General features: G+C 48.0%; 1 protein-coding gene across 1 annotated transcript; it reads right to left on the bottom strand.

Annotated features, from left to right (window-relative positions):
* Window positions 1-319: 319 nt before the first annotated feature.
* IGFBP6 (insulin like growth factor binding protein 6) lies at window positions 320-4,128 on the bottom strand. Its single transcript, XM_045553904.1, has 4 exons — window positions 3,585-4,128; window positions 1,506-1,645; window positions 1,213-1,332; window positions 320-646 (listed from the first exon to the last, which is right to left on the bottom strand). Exons 1-4 carry the CDS (start codon window positions 3,913-3,915, stop codon window positions 524-526), a joined length of 714 nt encoding a protein of 237 aa, XP_045409860.1. The 5' UTR covers window positions 3,916-4,128; the 3' UTR covers window positions 320-523.
* Between the last annotated feature and the right edge of the window lie 11,623 nt (window positions 4,129-15,751).

Here is a 15,751-nt window from a genome sequence, read left to right on the forward strand (position 1 = left end):
TTTGCTGGGTTCTTGCTGGCGATTAACTATTAATCCCTCCCCTCCCCCTTGTGTCCAAAGATCAGCATTAGAAACAAGGTCACAACAGATTGAGGCCATGATCTCAGTGACTCCTCCCACCCCCCAACTCCCAGTGAGTAGCTGGGTGAGGCTTGAGGGCTCGAAGCCTCTGCCGGTGGCTGTCTCCTGTGTTCCAAGGGCAGCAGGAAGGAATGAAGGTAGTTCCCAGGAAAGGGAGAATGCTACGGGTGGGCTGCAGTGGGGGCAGAGAGAGGACCAGGGGCTCCTGAACTGTGAGAGGTAGACACAGAGACATAAGCCAGAGACCCCCAACACAGCTTTATTAACACCCCAAGCCAACATCAACAATCTCTCCAACCAGATGTAAGGGAGCAAGGGGTCAGGGCCTGAAGGTGGATTGTGGGGCTCAGAGCCCCTGCGTTAGTCATCACTCAACAAATAACCCAAGATGACGGCCTCATACTCCTGCTAGTGGCCCTGCAGCCCCTCTCACCCACCAGCTTCAGCCGCTACTGCCAGTGGGGCAGGGGGAGCTTCCTTCGCCATCTGGAGACCCTGCCAGGGGCTGGCCCATCCGATCCACACACCAGCAGGGACCTCGGCGCTGCCCCTGGGAGGAGCGGCACTGGGGAGAGAGGCACACAGATCAGGGGGAGGCTTCCAGCAGGAGAAGGGCGGGGACTCCTGGGGCTGAGGATGCACAAGCATCTTGCAGTTCTCTCAGGACAGTGAGGCCCACTGAGCTCCCTTTCCTTGAAGAGGCTCCTCCTCTTCAACCAATAAATTGTGTGTATTCTGCTAGCCCAGAACAGTCGTTTTCCAAGTGCTGTTCCCAAACCAACAGCACCAGCATCACTAGAGAGCCTGTTAGAAATGCAAATTCTCAGGCCCCACCCTAGATCTACTGAATGGGAAACTGCAGGTAGGACTTGGCCAGTAGGCCGTCTGCCCACAAGCGCTCCAGGTGATGCTAATGCCCCAAGTCTGACAGCCGCTCAGCTAGCCCATTCCTTAGGTCCTTTAAGTCCTCTACTACAATGTATGCTTGGTTATTCTTTGTCTGTGTGGGTCCTAAAGTTGGAAGATCCTTAAAGACAGGGACAGTGTCTTATTTATGCAACTTTGTAAACTGCCCCCCACCCCCTATAGGAACCTCATGCTGGAGCAAGGGGAGAAGAGGCAGAGTCTCACCTGCCGCTTCCGGTAGAAGCCTCGATAGTCACAGTTGGGCACGTAGAGGGTGTGAGCCCCTCGGTAGACCTCGGTCTGCAGTTGCTGCAGCACTGACTCTAGGTGTCTGCGGCATGGGCCCTGGGGGAGGGAGAGCAGGCAGTTCAGGACTGCTCCAGCCCAGCTCCCCTGCACAGCCCATCAGCTCCACCAGCCAGGCTTCCAGGGCCGGCACCGGAGACTTCTCCAAGCCCAAGGGAGAAATCTCAGATGGGAGTCTGCAGGGCTCCCCACCCCTCCTGTCCCAAACGCACCATCTCGGAGTCTTGGACACTCCCAGAACCGGGCCGGGCCGGAGTGGTAGAGGTCCCTGGATTCCTCTGTTGGTCTCTGCGAGTCACATCCTGTGTGTGGGCAGTCTCTGCTTGGGGCTTACTCTCCTTGGGATTCTCCCCTACAACCCCCGGAAGAATGGGAGAAGAAGGGGCCAGAAATGAGGCCGACGCCAATGACCAGAGCCACGTGGAGAGGGGCCCTCCCACCACGACCCACTGACCTGGGAGACAGAAGGGGCCTTATGGATGGAGAGAAAAGTGCGGAAAGTTAGAACCTGGCGCCACTGTTACCGTATGCTGGCCTTAGTTTCTTTCTCTGACAAATAGTTATATGAATTTTCCTGACAATCTTCCCCAATAGTCCCCAGAGTAATTTTAAGGCTTATAAAGGAGAAGCATTTTGGAAAGCAAAAGCCAAGAACAAATTCAAAGTACTATTTGTTATTGCAAGGCTTTGGGCTTCTAGTGAGAAGACCTGGCTGTTCCACCAGAGGCCAGAAGGGGGTGCACCAAGCCAGGGAGATGGGGCAGTAAAACAACGGATGTAGGAGGGGGTCAACAGGGACCTAAGCGGAATGCGTGTCCCGGCTGTGACCCTGCTGTGACTCAGCCCACCTCCTCCCAGGCCTGAGATGTGGTTACTTTTGGGGCACTGCAGTGGGGACCTCTCCCTCTGGTCCCCTGTGGCTCAGGCCAGGACAACCCTGTGGTCCCAGGAGCATATGGATTCAACTCTTAACCAGGATGGGCTGAGAGCAGATTGCAAAGGTGCAGGGAATGAGGGGCTTCCAACTGGCAGGTTGCTCTTGGCTCTGGAGATAGTTCCTGGGGGGCCTGGGGAGAGTTCAGGACTAGGAAGGGGTGAGGAAATAAGTCAAGGCTAGGAAAAGGCAGGGAGGGGAGCATGTACTGTTTGGAATTTGCCCCGGCTATAAAATTAGATATTGGAACCCCTGAAGGGGTCCTCTCTTTCCCTCCATGCCCAAAGACAAGCTCCTAAGTAACTGCTACTTGCTACGGAGAGCCATTTCCTCTGCAATCCTAAGTGTGATCCTTCTCCCTCAGGGTACCCCACCCTCCTCAGACCCTGTCCCGCATTCCCTCCATTTAGTACCCAGTCATGACCATGATCCAGACTGCCTTCTCCCACCCAGACCACCTCTTCTAGAAGGACCCCTAGAAGCCTGCGCTCAGGCATTTGGAACTGAAAGAAACACCAAGTTAATTTTCCATCCCTTGCCCTGGAAGAAACTAGGAGCTCAGATTCATCTGGGGTAGGAGCAGTTTGCATTTTCTGCCCTCCTCATCTCCCTGCTGCCCCCTCCCCCCCATCTTTTGGGTGCTGATTCACTTCTGTCCCACCCACCCAGTGACTCAGCTTGCATTCTCCTCCCTGGGGTAGGGTGGGGTAGGTGGGTGAAGGGTTCTGAGCAGGTTTAAATCATAACCCTGATTTGGCAGATTCCCTCTTTTCCCACCTCTTTCTCCCTCCCCCTGGGCCCACGCAGTGCCTGCCCTCTGTCCCTAGTCAAGCCTAGTACAACTCTGGGTTTGGGGCATCTTTGATCCTAGACCCCTTCTGTTCAGGTGCTTCGAACACTGGTATTAAGAGGATAGAAGGAGACATCTCTCAGCCTGTGCAGAATCTGGAAGTCTGGGGTTCCCTTCCCTCCTTCTCCAAGCAGAAGCTGGGAACAACATTTGGGTCCTTTCTCCAGCTAGAGCATCTAGGGTTGAAGGAGCTGGGCCTGCAGGGGCACATGGGTTGCCTGAAAACCCTCCATTCCCCTCCCCCGCCTGCTCCCTCTAGGGAAAATAAATAGAGGGATCAAAAAAGAAGGCGGAGAGCTCAGACACCTCCAGCTTTCTCCCCGGGTCTCCTAGCCGCACCCCACCCTCCTGGCGGCTTCCTGCGCTTGCCCCTCCCCACCCTCCAAGGTGCCCCCCAGGTCGGGGAGTAGGAAGCGTCAAGGGCAGGACCCTGCGGCTCGCAAGGCCGCCCAGCCCGGGGAGATGCGAGTCCCACGTGGGTGGGGAAGGGGCGGGGCGCGGACTCACCCGCGGGCGCGCGGGTCCGGCTGCAGCTGCCTCGGCCCAGCAGCAGCGCCCGCAACGGCGCCTTGTCGTCCTTGGGCGGCTGGCACTGCAGTCCTGGGGCGCAGTTAGGGGTGTAGACCCCGCACTGCTGCCCCTCTTTCCTGACACAGCCCTCAGCTTCTGCACAGCCCTCCGCCGGCGGCCCCACATCCTCCTCCTCCACGCAGCCCCCTGGACAGCCCGCCTGCACCCCCTGCCCGCAGCCTGGGCACCGCGCCAAAGCGCCTCCTGGGCTGGCAGCGAGCAGCAGAGTTAGCAGCAGCAGTGGCGGCAGCAGCCTGTGGGGGGTCATGGTCAGGATTTTTTGCCCCGTCCGCTTCTTCCGAGCAGTTGTAGCGCAGCTGCCGCCCGCCGCCGCCCCTCTGCCTTAAGTAGCCGCCGGTCTGGGGCCCGGCCCTTTAAGAGCCAGGTGAAGGGGGGGTGGAAAAGGCAGGGGCATTCCCTAAACTGGGTGGGACTGGAGAGCCCCCCCCCACCTGGGTCCTCCCCACTCTTCTCTCTCCCCTCCCTTCCCAGTTTCTGTTTACTTCCCAAATTGCTCTGATTTTTCTTGCTTTGTTCCTGGGAATCTAGCCCGGAATTTGGGAGCTGTACAGCTGGCTGGAGGGAATGGAGGGTGGGGAGGGGTGGAGGAAGGGGAGGGCGGGAGTGATATGCACTTGTGCGTGTGTGTGTGTGTGTGTGTGTGTGTGTGTGTGTGTGTTTGTAGGAAGATGAAGGGCAGGCAGGGGCTCCTGTGGGGAGTGTGAAGATGGGGGGCTAAAAGGGAACTGAGAAGGGATGGGGGTTCCCAAGAGGGATGTGAATGAATGTGTAGAGACAGAGAAAAGATGGAGATGAAAAGAGGGATGATGGGGTCGTGGGAGAAACTACTGCTGGTGGGAGAAGAAGACCAACCGCGAGGAGGGGAGGGGCCAAATTGGGAAAGGGGCAAGAGAAAGTATCCCTGAGATGCGGACATGGGGAAAGGGGTGTGAGGGATGCCCGACTGGGGTAAGATGATAGAAGGGGTTGGGGGAACGGGCTGAAACCGGGAAAGGATGGGAAGGAATACACCCTGAATGAACTGTGGGAAGCCCCAACATTGTGGTGGGGCATGTTGAGTCAGCCTCTCCTTGGAGAGAGGCTGAATGCACAGGGTCAGAACTGGCTGAACACCTGGGAGGCAGGAAAAGGGGGGAATTAGGCAGTTGAAACTATGGAGGGGGGGACAAAGGTTAGAGGAGCCTATATTCTGCATGCTCTTGGGGATAGTGGCCAGAGAACAGACCTCCCCAGACACATGCTTGCCCTTCAGGTCAGCCTGCTCCTCTCTTCCTCTCCTCTGTCCCCTTCCTCTCTCCCCTTCTCCCCCAGCCATCTGTTGGGTTTTCTACATTCATAAGGCTGTGCTGTGCCCAGGGGCCTTCAGAGAGGGACTGGTCTGGGTGTTTCTGTCTGCCCACTTGTCCACCTTAGCTCCAAGGGTCTGCCTCAACTGCTGCCCACCTGCTTCCCCAGCACTCCTTGCAAGAGGCAGGAAGAGGGACTGTTTCCTTCGGCAACCCACACCCATCCAGCTCTGAGTTATGCAACCGGCCATCTCATTCTTTCCTAAAACAAGGGCTCTGGGCAGTGACTAAGTTTAAATTCTGGGCCCCCAAGCAAGAATGTCAGCAAGGGCTTCCTGAACTTTTAGGTAAATACAAAATAAAATGAACCTCCCCCTCAGCACCACCCCTCCCGATAGGCTACCCTGGGACCCCAGGACCTGCATTTAGGAGGAGCGGTATTTCCCTGGTACCCTGAGATACTGATGCAAGTTGGACAGGCAGTGAGGAGGGGGATTGTGGGGAAGCTCTCCTCTACCTACGCTCTTCCACTCCCAGCCCCAAGCTCTGAACCTGGGTGGGGAGGTTGGTTCCTGTCCCCCAAACCCTTGTCACTATTTTGCCCTGCACATGGTTCTGGCTAGGGTCTTCCTCCTAGACTCCAGCTTGGTGCTCCTGAGTAAAACGGAAAAGCCTGCGGGAAGTTGGGATGCGGGAAGAGATGGCTGTGTTCTTCACAGCATCCCAGAGTGGCTTAAAGATGCTTGTTCTCCTTCTTTGTAGGTTACCTTGCAGAAAAAGCCCAATACTCTCCTACCTTCTAACATCCGCCACTCCTTCCTCTATCCCCTCCCCCTCCCATACCACCACCTCTACGGATTCCCCTGCTCTGCTCCCTGCTCCCACTTGCCCAGCTTGGTTCCTCCCTAGAGTCACGGCTGGGTTGCACAACCCAGTATAGCATCCACCACCCCAGCACTGCACTCCCCTTTCCCCCCATCCCTCCAGCGCAGATGTCCGGTGTCACATCTCCACCAGTGCTGGGGGTCTCAATGGTCTCCTTTTTGCAGACCGAAACTCTTGAACCCTGTTTTTCCTTCCTCTGGATGCCCTCTGCTCAGCACCCAGAGCCGAGATCTGAAGCACACTGTGGGCACTCAGGCTGGAGCGTGGGCCAGGGCAGAAACCCTTGGGATTCTGTCTGGTCTCTGCATGAGAAGTTTGCTGAGAAGCTGCTGCCAGGGCTGAGAAAAGGCTAAATAGCTTGGGTTGTTACTTAGGTTTTTTTATAAATAAACTCCGCTGGGGCTTCCTCCTCCTCTTCCATGTTACCCTCTGTTCTACTGATCCCTTATGCTTGGCATCTCTCACACCGAGCCTTCCAGATCCAGGGCCCCCCCAGGTGCTGACTTCATTCTGAGAACAAAGGGTAAAGGAAGGGGCCTGCCTGGACCCTATTCAGCTTTAAGTCTGAGGAGAGAAGTGGTGGCACTTCTGTCCATAGACAGAAAGACCCAGAGAGGAAGATCAGTGACCATGACAACATGGCCTAAGTCTGGCATGGGCCTGATGGGAACTGTTGTGGGAACTTCAGCTGGTCTCCAGCCTGTTTTGTGCCATCTGTCCCACACACGCCCTCCAAACTGGTCCTGCTGAAACTCAGTCCTGATCCCTGTGACTCTCTCGTCCTCAAGGCCATCGAGAGTATTGCATGTCTTCCTGCCTCCATAGGCCCTGTGCTCCGTCTGGCACTCACTGCCCGCGGACAATGGCCCTGTGAACACACTCCCATTCTGCCAGCTGGTTGAACCTCTTTCCCTAGAACCCTGCTGTGCTGCAGTTTCCCATCTTGGGTACTGAACTGGGCTAAGGGGAAGTGAAGATGAGACATAATTGGTGTTCAGAGGTAATTTCTTCCCCTGGACTCCAGGCTGTCAGCTCCCAGGGACTAAACCCTCCCCTTACTCCACTCACCACAAGCTAAATTCTGCAACCTCTTCCCCACCTCTTGGCCATTTGAGGCCTTTTCTTCCTCTGATTTCATCTACATTATTGAGTTGCTGTTTTGTGTTTGCTTTATTTATTTATTTATTTGAGACAGAGTCTCACTCTGTCACCTGGGCTAGAGTGACTGCCCTGGTGTCAGCTTAGCTCAGAGCAACCTCAAACTCCTAGGCTCAAAGGGATCCTCCTGCCTCAGCCTCCTGAGTTGCTGGGACTACAGGCACTCACCACCATGCCTGGCTAATTTTTTCTGTTTTTAGTAGAAATGAGGTCTCACTGTTGCTCAGGCTGGTCTCAAACTCCTGACCTCAAGTGATCTTCCCACCTGGGCCTGCCAGAGTGCTAGGATTACATGCTTGGCCAATTTTTGCTTCTTTTCTTGTGCTTATTTTTCCAGTTAGATTGTGAGTGTTTTGAGAACAGGGGCCCCATACCTTCTTTGTTTCTGGGCCCCCAGATTCCAGCCCATGTAACTTTAGAATTGAAACAAGGAAATATTGATGTTTTTGATGGGAGCAAAGGCAGTCCTGGGGGAGGGGTGAGAGATGAAGGGAGCACCCCAACTGTTCTGGAGGCTGTCTCTCCTGGACTTCTGAGCTAGCCCAGCCCACTCCAGGGGATCTCTTGGCCCCCTCTCCCCTTCAGCCCGCCCTCTCTTTTTCTTTGTCCTCTCCTTGCCAAGGCCTGAGAGGCCCAGAGTGCAGCTGGGGTTCACTAGGAGAGCAAAACCTGCCCCTAGGATAAATCAAAAAGTGCTTCCCAGGTAAGCCCTGGGAACTTTGGAAAATGGTATTTTGACTGGAAACTGTCAAAGGCTTTATAATAGCGTCTGGGAGAAGAAATAGGTAGGGCTGAAGAGAGGAAAACACACGTTTGCGTAACAGACACGGAAGTAAAGAGGCAGGGGAGCAGGACAGCGTGTACGCACATGTGCGTTCTACCAGACGCCCAGTGATGTCAGAGACATGAGAGCTGGGAAGGGAACAGAAGACTTTTCTAGACTGGGCCAGAGTCAGCCAGATGGTTGGGAGTTGGGAATCATTAGTGAACAGAAAGCAGCAGCTGGGGATCTGGGACTTGCTTTTTTTGCAATTAAATCAATAGAAGTATATTCAGTCATTCAATGGATTCATAGAGCACCTATTTATGTAGATGTAACTGGAAGATATGGACACAGATAGGGAGGAATTGTGTTCCTGGGGAGCTTAGCACTAATATTTGTCTATCCAACATATATTTAATAAACACTTTAAAAAGTCAGCCAGGGCCGGGCCTGGTGGCTCACACCTATAATCCTAGCACTCCGGGAGGTCCAGGCGGGCGAATCGTTTGCGCTCAGGAGTCCGAAACCAGCCTGAGCAAGAGCGAGACCCCGTTTCTACTAAAAAATAGAAAGAAATTAGCTGGACAACTAAAAATATATAGAAAAAATTAGCCGGGCATGGTGGCGCATGTCTGTAGTCCCAGCTACTCAGGAGGCTGAGGCAGAAGGATTGCCTGAATCCAGTAGTTTAAGGTTGCTGTGAGCTAGGCTGATGCCACAGCACTATAGCCAGGGTGACAGAGCGGGACTCTGCCTCAAAAAAAAAAAAAAAAAAATCAGCTGGGATGCCAGGGTATTCCGGGATAGAATGTAGACTGACAAATTAATCTAATCGTATTACATATTTATGACATTGAAGGGGGTAAGAAAAAAAGGAGCTGACCTAAGTAACTTTGGAAAACATTGTTTTGACTGGAAAATGTCAAAAGCTAAAGATAAAAAGAATGATATACTCTACATAAACATTGTACTCTTATAGGTAAATTTGTTTCTCAATAGGATATGGCTTAAAAATTTTGAAACTGCTTTAGATCTATATTGGGTTGAGCAAATAATTAATGGAGGTTGGGAGCCAGGTTTCTCATTGTCTGAGAGAGAAGTTTATGGAAAGCTAGAATGAGCTCTGTGGCACTGGGTTAGAGCCAGAGACATCAGTGTGAACTCATATTTAGTTTAACATATATACAGATGGATAGCTACAGAAACAATTAATAGAGTGTGTGTATACATACATATATTACCTTACTCTGTTCGCTGAAAGAGCCTAAAAGTAATGACACTCCAATAGGATTGAGTATACCTAGCACCCAGATCTTTGTTCCTAAATACCATTCTCTAATAAAAGGGTGAATGTTTCTCCATTCCTTGGAGAAATAGCCGGTTCTTGGGTGGGGGCAGGGAAAATACAAGGTGATCTAGAGCATCTTGTAGTACTAGAACGTAAGGAAGTGCTCAAAAAAACAAAAGGATGGGGGCATATCCAAGGGACAAAGGAACCAACCAAAAAGAGCTCCGAATAGCCAAGGCTGAAACAATTTGAGCAAAAAAATAAATTACTTAATATTGGATTATAACTCAAGGTATAAAATAAATGTATGTGAGTGCATATTGATTGTATTGGTTTGCTAGGACTGGCATAACAAAGCATCATAAATTCTGTGGCTTAAAACAACGGAAATTTATTGTGTCACAGTTCTGAAGGCCAGAAGTCCAAAATCTAGGTGTCGGCAGGGCCTTGCTCTCTCTGAAAGTCAAGATAGACTCCTTCCTTGCCTCTTCCCAGCTTCCAGTGATGGCCGGTAATCCCTGGAATTCCTTGGCTTGCAGTTGCTTCGGTTCAATCTCTGCCTCTGACATCGCATGGCTGTCTTCACATGATACTCCCTCTGTGAGTTTCTGTCCAAATTTCTCCTTTTTATAAGGACACAACTCCTATTGGATTAAGGTTTACCTAATGAGCTCATCTTAACTTGGTTAAATCTGCAAAGACCCTATTTCCAAATAAGGTCACATTCTGAGCTACAGGGGTTTAGGACTTCAATGTATCTTCCTTTGGAGGACACAACTCAACCCATAACACTGATATAAATAAATAATTGAATAAATAAACAAATCAAGACTAGACAACACTTCCAGAAGATTTCCAAATAATTGATGTAGATACTTCACCCTCAAGAAGGTAGAACTTAACACCCCTTCTCCCCTTGAGAATGGGCTAGACTAAATGACTTGCTAGATTTGCTTGACTCTAAAGAATATAGTACAAAAAGGAGAAAATAGTAACTTTGCAGTGGAGAAAACTGGTAAATACTACTACTTAACCAGGTGATCAAGGTTAAGCTCACTAGAGATGTCATGCTAATATTTAATATCAGATACCCCTGATATGATGAGGTGAGAAGTACTTCATCTCTATGGATTTCTTTCAAAAAATCCATAACCCCAATCTAATCATGAGAAAAACATTAGGCAAATCCAGACTGGAAAATATTTTACACTGCAGTGGTCCCCAAGCTTTTTGGCACCTGGGACCATTTTCATAGAAGACAATTTTTTCCACGAAGCAGGGAGGAGGATGGTTTCAGGATGATTCAAGCACATTACATTTATTGTGTACTTTATTTCTGTTAGTACATTGTAATATATAATGAAATAATTATATCACTCACTATAGGTTGGGGACCCCTGTTTTACAGGATACCCTGGCCAGTAATCCTCAAGACTGTGAAGATTATCAAAAACAAAGAAAGACTGTGAAACTGTTTCAGACCAGGGGAGACTGGGAAGAGATGACAACTAAAGCAGTGCGGCGCCCTGAGTTGGATCCCAGAACAGGAAGAAGACATCAATGAAAAAATCAAATCCACGTAAAGTCTGGAGCTTAGTTCATCACAATACACCAGTGTTGGCTTTTTTCTTTCTTTTCTTTTTTTTTTTTGGAGACAGAGTCTCTGTCACCCTGGGCTAGAGTGCTGTGGCATCAGCCTAACTCACAACAACCTCAAACTCCTGAGCTTAAGCGATTCTCCTGCCTCAGCCTCCCGAGTAGCAGGGACTAAAGGTACTCGCCCCCACACCTGGCCAGTTTTTTCTATTTTTAATAGAGATGGTGTCTTGCTCTTGCTCAGGCTGGTCTTCAACTCCTGAGCTCAAGCGATCCTCTTGCCTTGACCTCCTAGAGTGCTAGGATTACAAGCGTGAGCCAACGCACCTGGCCCAGTGTTGGTTTCTTAATTTGACCAATGTACTATTGACATATAAAAGATTATCAATTGGAGAAACTGGGCGAGGGATATTTGGGAACTCTCCATAGTATCTTTGCAACTTTGCTGTGAGTCTAAAATTATTCTAAAATAAATAGCTTTTAAAAAAAATCTTATAAAAGGTGACCATTAACCTAGGGAAAAAAATAAAAAAGAACAAAAAGAAAGAAAAGAAAAAAAGAAAAATCTTAATAATGGTTAACTTCAGTTTCTAGATAAACAAAAACTGTATGTTCCATAACCTGAGCTGAGGATTTAAACATAAATGAAACATACCCATTGCTTTCAGGATCACGGTCTAGTAGGGGATGACCACATAAACTACTGATAATGATGATAATAACAAAAATGGCTTACATTATCAAATGCTTTCTATATGCCAAGAAAGCATTTAATCTTCTCTAGAAATTTATAAGGAGGGTGCTATTATTATTTCCATTATTCTTCCCTTAGGAGAGCACTGAGGCTTCGAGATAAGTGGTGGGGCAGGGATTTGAACTCAGGGCTTGAGCCCTCTATAACCCTCTCTCCTGCCTCATTGTCATCTTTACTTCACCGGAGTGTTGCTAGAAGCCTTTGCTTAGAAGCTTCTGCAGCGCAAATCCATCTCCAAATGCCTCTTCATGGGCTGTGGGTTGTCACTTGCAAAGGCTTTTAAACATGATCACTTGCACTGAGAGAAGGGCCATTCCACAGGGGATCTATAGTTAAATTCTGGGGCCTTAAATGCGTTGCCATGGTTATCATAATATTAGGCATCAGAAGGAAGAATATGGGAAATAAACCAGAAGACATTTCCTAAGGTCCTAGTGGAACTTTCTGCCTGCTATTATTTCAAACTCAACACATCTAATACCATAGTCGTCACCTTCCCCCACAAACCATTCCTCAGATTTCCTGTTTTTGTCAGTGGTCTCATCACTTTCCCAATCTCCCAGTCATCCTCCCTTCTGTTCTCTTTTCTCATGAAATTACCTTTTCCTGTTGGTAGGTCCTCCTAATCGTCCCCCCATCTGGCCTTAAAGTTTTTTTTATTTCTAAGGCCATCCTGAGGGTTCAGGTTCTCATCATCTTTCACTTGGACTGTGGTGATAGTTTCCTGTGCACTGCCCAGTTTTCAGACACTATCTACTCTGTACCTGGACTATTCTTTCTAAAATGAAAATAGAGCAAATAACTCCTCTGCTCAGAAACTTTCAATGACACCTTAGTGACACCAGTTAATAGGTTAATAATTCCAAGTCCAAATCCTTGCTTTTAAGGTCACTAGATCTTCAGCCCCTATGATTATCTTTTGAGAACCACCCCCTCTTGACCACATACACTCTTCGAAGTCACACCTCTAAATTCTAACTCATGATCACACCCCTAATCTTTCATTTCTGCTCTCACCATGTATTCTGTCTTTTTTATTATCAGGCTCTGGGGGAAATTGAATAAGTCTATTAATCCTGATCCCAAGGAGCTCACAGTCTATTGAGAAAATAGACAGGTAAGTCAACAATGGCACTATAAAAGGATCAAGGACCAGGTGAACACAAAAGAGAGAGACTTAAGCTTGCCTGGAAGAATCACAGAAGGCTTCACAGGGGAGGTGATGCTTTGGTTCATTCTCAGAGGAATAGGAGTTTGTGAGAGAAGGGATCGAGGGGAAGGCTTCCAGGCAGATGGGCACATGTGTTTCTAACGATTATGTGTGGCTATTTAACATGTGTTTCTGTTTAACATCTCCTGTAGTTTGTCTTGTGTTTCTAGCAGCTTTTCATATACTACATCTTGTCTGCTTTTAACTGCCTTATGAGATCCTTTAGGGCCGGGATCACGTCCTTTATTTCCCCTCTGTAAAATGTGGGTAGCTATACTTACTTTACATAATTGTTATGAGTGTTAGGAATAATTCATGTAATGTACATGCCAGACACTCAGTAATTTTTTTCTGTAATGAATGAATGAAGAGTCTAGCTCGGTTTCTGGCTCACATTAAGGTACTTAGTATTTGCTGAATGAATGATGTTACCCTGCTTGAGCTCAGGAGTTCGAGACTAGCATGAGCAAGAGTGAGACCCCGTCTCTACTAAAAATAGAAAAAAAAATCAGCCATACAACTAAAAATAGAAACAAAAAATTAGCCGGGCATGGTGGCTCATGCCTGTAGTCCCAGCTACTTGGGAGGCTGAGGCAGAAGGATCACTTGAGCCCAGGAGTTTGAGGTTGCTGTGAGCTAGGCTGATGCCACGGCACTCTAGCCTGGGTGGCAGAGTGAGACTCTGTCTCAAAAAAAAAAAAAAAAAATGATGATACCCTGGTTCAAAACTGTTGTGTCCACAGCTGGAACATGGCCTTGGAAGGCCTGACTGGGCTGGAAAAGATCAAGAGAAAGGCAATGTTTCAGCAGGATGGGATACCAGCCTGTGAGAGTGAACCACACAGATGAGGGCTCTTCAATCTGAAGAGGAGGCGGAGATACTCAGATTCAACTCAAGTTCACTAAATGCTTATTTATTTTTTGTGTAATTATCATGATGTTCCCTTACCATCACCACTTTGTAGATAAGAAGACATATCCAGAGAGGTTAAATATCCTGCCAAAGGCCACAAACTAGGTGGTGGAATCCGTTAGATTCCAAGTTCAATGTTCTTTTCACTGAAACACACAAATTTTCATGATGTAGAAAAACATTAAGGATATGGATAAGTTAAATAGTCTTGTTTGCTAAATACTCAAGCCACGTACAATTTCTAGAGCAAGAGAGAGGTTGTTTTAAGGCAAATAAAAGGAATGGTTGCTTTATGTTGGGAGCAGGGTAGGGAATAAACATAAGAAATGTATTATGATTAATGGCACAAACTGAAAAAGGGAAAAAGTTAGAAAAGAGTTAATAAAATCACAGATAAAGAATCCCTGGCAAGTCATTGAAAGACTAACCCTCCTCTTCCTCAAACTGAACTATGAGAATACTCCAAGCCTAAGTGTGGGCTCTTCCCAAAGGCAACATCAGGCTGTTTGAGGGCTGGTTTCCTATCGTTGGGCAGGCCAGCTGTGCCCTCCCAGAGCCTATCTCGGGCACAGCTATTGAAGAAAGCTGTGAACAAAACATCAATTATAGTAGATATTTCTTTTCCTCTCTAAAATTTTGGCCTGAGGGCCTAAAATTTAATGTCAAACAGAGCAAGTTTATGAAGATAGCAATTAAATTTCATACACTAAAATCAAGTATATGCAAAGTCGATATACAGAAAACAATTGTATTTCTATATTATACTACCAATGAACAATTGGAAATTGAAATTTTTATTTATTTATCTATCTATCTATCTATTTATTTATTTATTTATTTATTAGGAGACAGGATCTTGCTCTGTTGCCTGTGCTAGAGTGCTGTAGCATCAGCCTAGCTCACTGCAGCCTGAAATTCCTGGGCTCAAGCGATCTTTCTGCCTCAGCCTCCTGAGTAGCTGAGACTATAGGCTCGTGACACCAGGCCCAGCTAATTTTTCTAATTTTTTTTGTAGAAATGGGGTCTTGCTCTTGCTCAGGCTGGTCCTGAACTCCTGGCCTCAAGCAATCCTCCTGCCTTGGCCTCCTAACGTTCTAGGATTACAGGTGTGAGCCGCTGCACCTGGCCTGGAAATTGAAATTTAAAAATAACACAATTATAAGAAATATGAAATACTTAGGGATAAATCTGACAAAAGATCTGCACACTGAAAACCACAAAATGTTGCTGAGATAAATTAAGAAGACCCAAATAAATGGAGACATATGTCGTGTTCATGGATCAGAAGACATATTGTTAAATGTCTGTTTTCCAAATCTGATCAATAGATTGAATGTAATACTAATAAAAATCCCAGAGGGCTTTTTTTTTTTTTTGGTAGAAATTGGCCAACTCATTCTCTCATATAGAAATGCAAAGGAGGCCCAGCGAGGGGTGGCTCACGCCTGTAATACTAGCACTCCGGGAGGCCGAGGCGGGTGGATCGCTGGAGGTCAGGAGTTCAAAACCAGCCTGAGCAAAAGCGAGACCCCGTCTCTACTAAAAAATAGAAAGAAATTAGCTGGACAACTAAGAATATATAGAAAAAATGAGCCGGGCATGGTGGCGCATGGCTGTAGTCCCAGCTACTCGGGAGGCTGAGGCAGGGCAGGAGGATCGCTTGAGCCCAGGAGTTTGAGGTTGCTGTGAGCTAGGCTGATGCCATGGCACACTAGCCAGGGTGACAGAGTGGGACTCTGTCTCAAAAAAAAAAAAAAAAAAGAAAGAAAGAAAAGAAATGCAAAGGAACCTGGAATAGCCCAAACTGACATTTAAGAAGAACAAAGTTGGAGCACTTACACTACCTGATTTCACGACTTAGTATAAAACTATAGCAATAAAAACATACAGATAGAAAAACAGATCAAAGAAATGGACTAGAGTCCAGAAATAGACCCACACATATTTGGTCAATTAACTTTTTTCCTTTTCTTTAAAAAATTTTTTAAAAATAAGTCAATTGATTTTTGTTTGTTTGTTTGGAGACAGGGTCTCACTCTGTCACCCAGGCTGGAATGAAGTGGCATAATCATAGCTCACTGTAACCTCGAACTTCTGGGGTCAAGTTATCCTCCTACCTCAGCCTCCAGAGTAACTAGGACTATAGGCATGCACCACCATGCCCAGCTAATTTTTTAATTTTTTGTAGAGATGGGATCTTACTATGTTGCCCAGGCTGGTCTCAAACTCC

The sequence above is a fragment of the Lemur catta genome, chromosome 6 (assembly GCF_020740605.2).
Source record: "Lemur catta isolate mLemCat1 chromosome 6, mLemCat1.pri, whole genome shotgun sequence".
NCBI lineage: Eukaryota > Metazoa > Chordata > Mammalia > Primates > Lemuridae > Lemur > Lemur catta.

What these genes read in the sequence shown, in the direction of transcription:
- IGFBP6 (XM_045553904.1), bottom strand. Translation starts at nt 3,915, where the DNA reads ATGACCCCCCACAGGCTGCTGCCGCCACTGCTGCTGCTAACTCTGCTG. An exon ending in CCGGACCCGCGCGCCCGCGG is followed by an intron (nt 1,646 to 3,584) that starts GTGAGTCCGCGC and finishes CGGGGGTTGTAG; the next exon opens with GGGAGAATCCCAAGGAGAGT. An exon ending in GTGTCCAAGACTCCGAGATG is followed by an intron (nt 1,333 to 1,505) that starts GTGCGTTTGGGA and finishes TCCCTCCCCCAG; the next exon opens with GGCCCATGCCGCAGACACCT.